The sequence below is a fragment of the Hirundo rustica genome, unplaced genomic scaffold (assembly GCF_015227805.2).
Source record: "Hirundo rustica isolate bHirRus1 unplaced genomic scaffold, bHirRus1.pri.v3 scaffold_545_arrow_ctg1, whole genome shotgun sequence".
NCBI classification, from domain to species: domain Eukaryota; kingdom Metazoa; phylum Chordata; class Aves; order Passeriformes; family Hirundinidae; genus Hirundo; species Hirundo rustica.
The window spans coordinates 4,749-14,247 of record NW_026690588.1 but is presented as its reverse complement, the minus strand read 5'-3'; the positions used below and the strand labels follow the sequence as shown (position 1 = coordinate 14,247).

The following is a 9,499-nucleotide window of genomic DNA, read 5'->3' as shown; positions in this document are numbered from 1 at the left end:
GGCCTTTGGCTTCACCTTGGCCTTTTCCTCACCCCTTCTTGCGTTCACCTGCTGTGCCTTTGTGACCAACTGCTCCAGGGGCTTCTTGTGCCACTGCTGCAGCCCCCCTGACTGCCTGTGGGTGCTCATCCTCTGACAGCTGCTGAGCTCTCTGCAAGGGCATTCCTTTCTCCAGTGACTCAAACAAAATCCTTCCAAGATGATCTTGATCCTTGCAGGAATAACCCCCATTTCCAAGCTATTCCTTCCTGCTCCTGGTCCTTGTGCTCGCCCTGCCCTCCCCAGCCCGTATCCCAGAGGCGGTGCCTGTCCTGCCGCAGTGTCCCAAGGCGGCTCCCCCGGCGGGCAGGGCCGGCAGCTCCACGGGGCCGGGCAGCGGCCCGGGGCGTCCCGCAGCCCTCCTGGGGCCGGGGGCCACTGCCGTGCCCTGCCCGGGGGGGTGGTGGGGTCAGGCAGCGCCCGGCGCTGAGCCCCGGCTGCCCCACAGCCCCGGCCCGGCCCCGCAGCTCCCCACAGGCCCACCAGCCCGTGCTCCCGGTTGCCGCACCCTCTGCGCCGCTCCTGCTGCTCCCCAGCACAGAGAAACCCCCTGAAATCCTGACCTCCTTGTTTCCCTGTCCTGGAAACCGGGGATACAAAGGATCTGGGTCAGCTGGCAAATTTAGATGATAAGACCCTGCTGAAAAACAACCCTGTCCTCAGTATTTTTCTCTTCCTCTTCTTTTCCATCATCCTTTTTCCTACCACAGAGATTCCTCTTGCTGCTTCTTGCCTTAACCGTATTCCTGCACACTCACCTTCACCCTAACCCTTCCCAGCACACCAACACCATCCATCCCTGGTTGTCTAAATCCCTTCTCAACTTCCCTTATTGCCCCTCTGGGTGTCCATGTCCTTCAATTACCTCTGGGAGAATGTGCAAACTGCCTCAACATTCTCCCAAGGGACCCTTCAGAGATATTTTGGGATCATCATCCCTTTGGCCAGGACGCTCTCCTGGCTTTCCCTTTTCCACCCTCCATGGGTGCCCTGCCATGTTTGCTCCCTGAAGATGCCAGTGTCCTCACTGATGAGATTTTCAGTGCTCTCTCCCTGGTGACTCTTCACAGCCCCCCTGATCTGTCACTCGTCTGTCTCCTGGACACTCTCGGGTACCCAATCAATCCCCAGTGCCGCCGCCACCCAAGGGAGCCGATCACCCAAACTGGGTGAGGCACCTTCAGCTCCACTCACTGCCCGCTGTCCCAGACGGTGGAAGGAATTCCAGAGGAGCCTCAAGGTGTGTGAAAAATTCACATCACCAGAGCTTTGTGTCCACAAAGAAGACAGAGGCGTCCTGTAAAAGTAATTTTATTTATAAAAAAAGGGAGAGGCCATGGCACATTTCCCATGGGGCCATTCCAATTGTTGTTGGATGCAGCCTCCTTCTCCTCCTAATTTTCCTGGCTACATCTCTCTCTTCCTTTACTCATTTCCTGAAGTATTTGAGAGGTACAGACTTCCCAATCCCCCTACTACATACCCCCCTTATTATGCACCCCACTTCTGCACAGGTAACGATATTCACAGCTCTGTGAAGTCTTTGTTCTTCTTCTCGGAGTTCATGAATTTATCAGGCCCTTGGCTGAGCAGCAGTCTGTGTGGTCAGTTCATAACACTTTCTGGAGCTGATGGCTTCTTCTGTGCCTTCCTTCTGTACAAGTGCCTGGCCCTATCCCCAAGCAGCTTGACAGCGTGTGTTTGTAAAGACACTTTGCTCTTCTTCCTTTCCTGGGGGTGCCCCGTTTGCGGGACATTCCCCCTAGAACATGGGGCACCGCTGTGAGGGGAATTTGGGGAGGTGGGAGGGGGGAGCGCCAAGGCCGGGCCCCCCCGCGCTGTCCTGGCGGGAGCGGCTGCAGCGGGGACCGAGTGCGGGCGGGAGCGGCCGAGAGCCCAGCGCTGCCCCAGCCCGACCTGCCCCAGCTCCATCCCTGCCCCTGCAGTGGGATGCTGTGGGTTTGGGGGAAGAGGGAGCCGGCAGTGGGTGCTGGGCCTGGGGCAGGAGGAGAAGGGAAGGAGAAGCAGGGTTGAAGAACAAAATGTTGATGCACGTGGGAGGAGAAGGTGGGATTGTGCAGGAGAAAGAGGAATAGTGGGAGGAAGAGGAGTGTGAGGAAGAGTAGGGACACAGGAGTGTGAGGAGCAGGAAGAGGAGGCACCACAAGGTTCCAGCCCTCCCTGTATCTGCAGCCTCCCCCCAGCCCCAGGAGTGTTTCCCTCCCCACATGCAGCAGGTGAGCGGGGAGGGGAATCCATGATTTTCATGGGAGTGAATCTTGGTGTTTCTGAGCTTGATTGAGCTAAATGTTGATGCTTTGGGTTTTTGCAAGGGGCTGAATCTTTTGGAAGAGGTTTTGGCTGAGTCTTGATATTGGGGGAGTTTATGTGTGTCTTGATGTTTGGAGGACTTTTGGGATGAATCTTTGTTGAGGTTTAAGTCTCCTGTAGAATTTTTTCCCCCTCCCAAGTTGCTAGGAGACTAAGTGCTGAGTGCTTAACCTGGACAAAAGAACTGCTAACTTAGTTTTGGGGGAGGGAAAAAAGCTCCCGGAGAGAGCTGAGGGTGGGGGGATCTCGCGGCTCTTTTTCTTCTTCCCGGGCGATCACCGATCGGGCCACTGCTGGCTGCTGGAGTCCACGGTTAACGAAGGAGTCTGGTCCTGGGAATTCTACCATCTGTTGGAGTGCCCAGGAATTCGGAGTTTCTTCGCCCTCCTGCTGGATTTTGGGTGAGCCCGGGTCCCGCCGCTGCGGGTTCTCCGGCACTGCCACCTCTGCCTGCCGAGGACACCCCCTGCCTGCGGAGGACAGTCCACCGCGCCCGGCTTCCAGCCATCAGCGCCGGAGCTTCCACCGTTTGCCCTCGGGGTTCTTGGTTCTGTTCTACTATTATTATAATTGCTGTTGTTTTTTGTCTGTCCTGTTATATTTACTAGTAAAGGACTGTTATTCCTTTTCCCCATAGCTCTGACTGAAAAGTTTTATTTTTAATCTTCCAAATTATAATAACACGGAGGAAAGGATTCAAATTCCTCATTTCCTAGAGAGGCCTGCCTCTCCATAGCAGACACCTGTCTTTTCAAAACCAAGACAATCTTCTTCTTTTGGAGGTTCTTACAGACTAATGTGGGAATTCTTACATTGCCAGTAACTTCCTGAGATGAACTTGGTCAAGGAAGAACCCCCAGCCTAAGGCGCTCTCCTCTTGTTTTCTCCCCAAACCAGGATTTTTCATTGCCAAGGAGTGACCGGATGGAGGAGGAGGAAAAGCCCCGGAGATGCCGCAGGAGGAGGGGCTGCAAACCCAGCGCAGGGAGCTGCGAGGAGCAAAGACCCCCCCTGTGGCAGGAGGGCGGCCAGAGATCCAGCCAGAGCTCCGAGCTGGTGGAGAAGGCTCATGGAGGGGAGAAGCCCCACAAGTGCTTGGAATGTGGGCAGGGTTTCAGCCGGAGATCCAGTCTGATCCGGCACAAGAGGATTCACACTGGGGAACGGCCCTATGAGTGTGGGGAGTGTGGGATGAGCTTCAGCCGGAGCTCCCACCTGAGGCTACACCAGGTGATCCACACTGGGGAAAAGCCCTATGAGTGTGGGGAATGTGGGAAGAGCTTCAGAGACAGCTCCAGTCTGATCCAGCACCAGGTGATCCACACTGGGGATGGGCTCTACACCTGCTTGGAATGTGGGAAGGGCTTTGGACGGAGCTCCAACCTGAGGAATCACCAGCACATCCACACCGGGGAGAGGCCCTACGAGTGTCCCGAGTGTGGGAAGAGGTTTCAGTCCAGCTCTGATCGCCTCAGACATCAGCGGATTCACACAGAGGAGAGGCCCTTCCGCTGCCCCGACTGTGGGAAGGGCTTCAAGCGCAACTCACACCTCACTGCCCACCAGCACATCCACACCGGGGAGACGCCCTACAAGTGTCCTGAGTGTGGGAAGAGCTTCTCCAGGGGTTCTCACTTGACCCGACACCAACAGAGGCACCGCTAAGGGAAGGGCTGCGAGTGCCCCGAGAGCGGGAAGAGCTTCGTGCGCTGCTCCAGCTCCATCCCCCGTGGGAGGATCGGCCTTGGATGATCCCCAGTGACCCCCGTTGGGCAGAGCCCTGCTGATCGTTGTCCTGGTGATCCGTGGTGGGAAGACACCTGGCTGGGATGCTCCACATCTTCCTGGCTCCCTGTGGGCACCTGGATCAGCGCAGGGCAGGAACATCCACTGGGACACAGACCGACATTGGGAATTTTGGGGGAGAGCAGATTTGTTGGCTTTCAACCCGAGAAAACCTTTGGCATTAAATCCTGTCTTCTAGGGGCTTTGCAGAATACTGGATGGTCTTGGAGATCTTTTCCAAGCTCTTCCAGACTCTTGATTTCCTACTGTCCAAGGGCATCTTCCACAGCCAAATGCTGATGGAATGGGGCCAGGACCAAGGTTTTGGAGACAGTGGGGTGGTGTGGAAACCCCTTCAAAAAAGGTTCTTCCCTCCCACTGCAGCACGTGGATCCTCAGCTGGCACAGACACAGCAATCCATTCCTTTTGGTCTCTATTTCCTTTTCATTTCTCTTCATCACTTTAAAATATCCAGCGCTGGGGTAAAAATAAAGAGATTGAACTGGGACATGGGTGAGGACATGGGGGACATAGACATGGTGGGACATAGACATGGAGAGTGACATGGGGACACATGGACATGGACAGGGATGTGGCCATTCATGGGGACATGAGGGGAAATGGGCACAGCTGGAGATGTGGGGGACAGTGACAGGGATGGATTTGTGGTGGGGAGACAGCCATGGGTGAGGACATGGTGGGACATGGCCAGTGACATGTGGGACATGGCCATGGCCGGTGCCATGGGGGGAACTTGCAGGGGCTGTGGGGGATGCTGGGTTTGAGGGAGTTGAGGGTTCCTGGGAGGGACTTGGGGCTTGCTGAGGGCTTTGGGGGAGCCCAGAGCTGGGAGACCCTGGCAGAGGTTGTGGGGCAGCTGCTCAAGGAGCCCCTGAGCTGGACCCCCAGGTGGGCATTGGGCTCCTGGAAGGGAATGAAGGTCCTTGTCCCCAGGAGGGAAATCCCAGCAGCCCCAGGGTATTGGGGGCAGCTGAGAGGCCACAAGAGGGAGGGGAAAGCCAAACAGAGCTGTCCCCCTCCAGAACTGCACCCCAAAAATCCCAAACTCAGGGACTCCTCCCAGGAAAAAAGCTGTCAGGAGGTGCCTGAATTGAGGGAAATGGGGATGGGACCTCAGACTGAGCAGGAGGGGCCTGGAACCTCCAAAACCAAGCATGGATGGACAGGGCTGGTGGATTGGGGGGCAGAGGGGAAGGGGTGGAAGAGCAGGGAAGAAGAGGGGGCTAGAACCCCCAAATTGCTTTGGGAAGCGTCCTGCTCCTCCTCCTTTCTAATCCCCAAGATGGTGCTGGGACAGTGCTGGACTCTGGGCATGGCTTGGGCACCACGGCGGTGCCACCCCGTGCCCCGAGAGCTGCTGCTGGCCCTGGAAGCAGCTCAGCTGGATGTGGGCAGGGTAGAAATCCATCCCGGAGCAGAGCAGGCGGCCGGGGCCGGGCTGGGAGCTGGAGGGCAGCAGCGAGATGGAAACGCTGGGGGTCACTGGGAGAGAGAGGGGAGGGGTGGTGTGGCATTGAGAGGGACTGGGAATGGACTGGGATGGACTGGGAATGGACGGGCAGGGACTGGGGTGACAGAAATGGGAGAGGATCGGGGACACCGAGAGAGAGGGTGGAGCTCTGGGAATGAACTGGGAATGGACTGGGACTGGGCTGAGGGGAAGTGGGAGGGACTGGGAGGAACTGGGAATGAAGCGCGCGGCACTGGGAGGCCGAATGGAGCGCGGGGCACTCGGCGCTGCGGGTCTGCCTGGCAACTGATGAGTCATCACAGAGGCGCGCTCTCATTGGCTGAGCGGCGTCAGCTCCACGCACGGCCGGGACGGACACGCGGAGGTGAACTGGGAGAGACTGGGACGGACTGGGATGGACTTGGAGAGCCACGGGTGTCTCTGAGAGGGGCAGGAGGCCCCGGGGATGGACACAAGGAGGGCTGAGGGCTCTGGGCTGATTCCCAGGCAGGTTTTGAGGCGCTCCAGGGTCATTGCCAGGGCAGGGCCCCACGGGACACGCTCTGCCCCACGCTCACCTCCGCGCTCCACGAAGAACGGGCTGGACAACTCGTAGTTGTGCCGGCAGTGCCTGTCCGCCGCAGCCCGACTGTACTCTCTCCATCGCGGGTCGCTGTTCCAGGACCTGGCAACTTCTCCCCACAGGAGGTGTCCCCCACCTACAGCCCCACATCGCTGCCCAGGGGCAGGAGCTGCTCCCGGTTGTCGCTGTTCCTGTCCACGACCCTCCCCCGCTCGGTGCCGTTCATGCAGTGCCAGCCGCACTTCAGCATCTCCTGGAACAGCCCTGGGTGTGCAGGACACAGGTGCGGGGGGGCCCGCAGCAGCCCAGAGCAGCCAAGAGCTCCGGGGCAGCCCCGACTCCGCAGCCCCAGGGGAGTCCGGCTGAGGAGCTCGGGGCGCTGTGGGGCTGGCTGGCACCTGGGGAGTCCTCAGCGCCCTGCGCTCTGATGGGCTCAATTATTTTAGTGCCTTCTCTGATGGGCTGAGGAGAGGCCCGGTAGTGGAGAGAAGGATCGGGACAGATCCCGCCCCGAGCAGCGGCGCGGCCACAACAGAGCCAGCCTGGGCACAGGGAGGGAATTTATTACCAACCAAATCACAGCAGCACGGGGAGAAGGGAAAGAAATGTCTCCAACACCTTCGCCACAGCCAGCGGGGATCAGCAGGAGCACGGATCAGCAGGGCTCTGCCCAACGGGGCTCACTGGGGATCATCCAAGGCCGATCCTCCCACGGGGGATGGAGCTGGAGCAGCGCACGAAGCTCTTCCCGCTCTCGGGGCACTCGCAGCGCTTCCCTTAGCGGTGCCTCCGTTGGTGTCGGGTCGAGTGAGAGCTCTGGGAGAAGCCCTTCCCACACTGCCCACACTCGCAGGGCCTCTCCCTGCTGTGGATCCTGTGGTCCTTGATGCGCTGCGAGTTCTTGCTGAAGCTCTTCCCACATTCCAGGCACCAGCAGCGATGTCCCTTAGTTTGGATCTCCTGGTGCTGGACCAGGTGGGAGCTGAGGCTGGAGCTCATTCCACATTCCAAGCACTTCTAGGCTGTCTCAGTTTGAGAGATGATTTAAAAGAGGAAACTCTGGAGTGATGATAATAATAATCACATGTATCTCTCTATCTATAAAAGCACATACTGAACTCTGGATACAGCAATGTGCACGCAGGACAGCAGTGGAGAGGCTGAACGGACACCAGGGGAGATGTGGAATGTACGGACAGAGCAAACCCTCCAAGGGCTTTAACCTGATTCCCAGCTTTCCCATGTTTCAAGGGCTTTGACTGCTGGATTTGAAAGAACTGAGATCTCACAGTGAAATGCAGAGCAGTCTGGAACCAGGCCCTGCTTTTGGAGTCAATGTGGACTTGTCACATCTCATTTTTGAAAACATATTGAATTAAAAACTCCATTACCCATAACCTTTCCTGTTTTTTGCTCACTCAGAGACGCCAGTTGTGATGGCCCCTTTTCAGGAGTTTAAATTCCCCGGCATTCAGGTGGTTTTAGAGTCCTGGCCCTCTGCAAAGCTCTGTGCCAAATGCAGGAAAAGACAGAGTCTTCAAGGTTACGTGCTTCGTTTATTAGTCCTTATCTTACAATTTTCTCAGTGTCCAAAAGATGTTTGCCGCGGCTCGGACATCTGGTGACTCCTCATGTCTCTGGGCTGTCCTTATCTTTTATACTAATTGCTACGTATTCTTTATTTACTATTTATTACCAAAGTCTATCACTATTACTAAAAAGGTCATCTTTACTCTGACCCAATCCTCACTAACTACTTTGTGCCAATGTCACTGCAGAAATGGAGTGAGGGAATGTCCTGGTTTGGGACAAATTTGGGAGAAAACCCCTGTATAGGATCCCTCTAAGGAAGCAAACCCACGTGGCCCCTCCCTCCAACCGGTCCGGAAAAAAAACCAAAACCCTCTTTTGGAGAAAAGTGGAAAAAACTATTTTACTAAACAAATGAAGTGCATACAAGTATAAAGAATGAATAATATGAAACAATAAAACCTCTCCTTCTGGAGTGAGATGGCAAATTGAGAAAGTCCTTGCCGTGGGTGTAGCTCGGCTCTCTCTCAGTGTCTCCTCCGTCCCAGTCCCTCCGGCGCTGCTGGAAAATGCCGAGGTCCAGGCCCCGGTGGGCCGCAGGTGCAGCCCCCAGTGCTCCCCTGGGTTTTCAGTCCAGAGCAGGTTTAAACAGTTCCAAGAAAAAGGAAAGAAAAACAGTCCAGGGAAATTCTCTGCCCTAGCTAGCTGAAACTAACTAAAAGCAAGGAAAAAAATCTGTCCTGCAGTCTCTCCAAGCCTCCGCCGAACACGCTGTCCGCAGAAGAATGTGGAGGAGTCAGGCAGTTTTCTCAAAACAAACTCCGCGCTTCTCCTTGCTCTTAGAACCAGTCTTAAAGGCACAGGACTCAATATACAGCACAAACAGAACAGACGATTGGGGATACAGGCATCATAAAGTTACCCTAGGACATTCCACCCCTTGTATCCCCATATTGTCAATTTACTAAAACTAATATATATTCCAGCTCTACACACACATACATCTATATAAAAACAATATGCAATATACAGCTACATACAGTGGCAGTACCATTCAGCACACTGTGATAATTACACACGGTTCTCACCCAACAATCAAATCTCCCTGGGGTACACATCGTGTGGTTCTATCTTTCTGCATTACCCACCATGTGCAGCCTGGTCCCTGAGCAAAGACAATCCCACGGATGGGATCCTCTGTACTTGAAGCAGAATTGATCCAAACTGTCTTCCCTAACAAACCTCTTACATGTACTACTGGGACTTTCTCTCCATCTACTGTATGTAGGGACTCAGATTGGGCAGGGCCTGCTCTGTTGGTGGAACCTCGGGTGTTAACTAACCAGGTGGCCTTTGCTAGATGCTGCTCCCAGTTTTTGAATGATCCCCCACCCAGTGCTTTCAGGGTGGTTTTTAGCAGTCCATTATATCTTTCTATTTTCCCTGAAGCTGGTGCATGATAGGGGATATGGTACACCCACTCAATGCCATGTTCCCTAGCCCAGTTGTTGATGAGGCTGTTCTTGAAATGAGTTCCATTGTCTGACTCAATTCTCTTGGGGGTACCATGCCTCCAAAGAACTTGTTTTTCAAGGCCTAGAATGGTGTTACGGGCCGTAGCGTGAGGCACAGGGTAGGTCTCCAACCATCTAGTGGTGGCTTCCACCATGGTCAGCACACAGCGCTTGCCTTGGCGTGTTTGGGGAAGGGTGATGTAGTCAATCTGCCAGGCTTCCCCGTACTTACACTTGGACCATCG

The 9,499-nt window shown here is 55.5% G+C and overlaps 1 protein-coding gene across 1 annotated transcript; it reads left to right on the top strand.

Moving 5' to 3' along the window:
• The first annotated feature begins 2,751 nt into the window (after positions 1-2,751).
• Positions 2,752-4,664, top strand: LOC120748112 (zinc finger protein 239-like). The gene is made up of 2 exons (XM_040054190.2): positions 2,752-2,771; positions 3,268-4,664. Exon 2 carries the CDS (start codon positions 3,295-3,297, stop codon positions 4,033-4,035), a length of 741 nt encoding a protein of 246 aa, XP_039910124.1. The 5' UTR covers positions 2,752-2,771; positions 3,268-3,294; the 3' UTR covers positions 4,036-4,664.
• Positions 4,665-9,499: the final 4,835 nt, after the last annotated feature.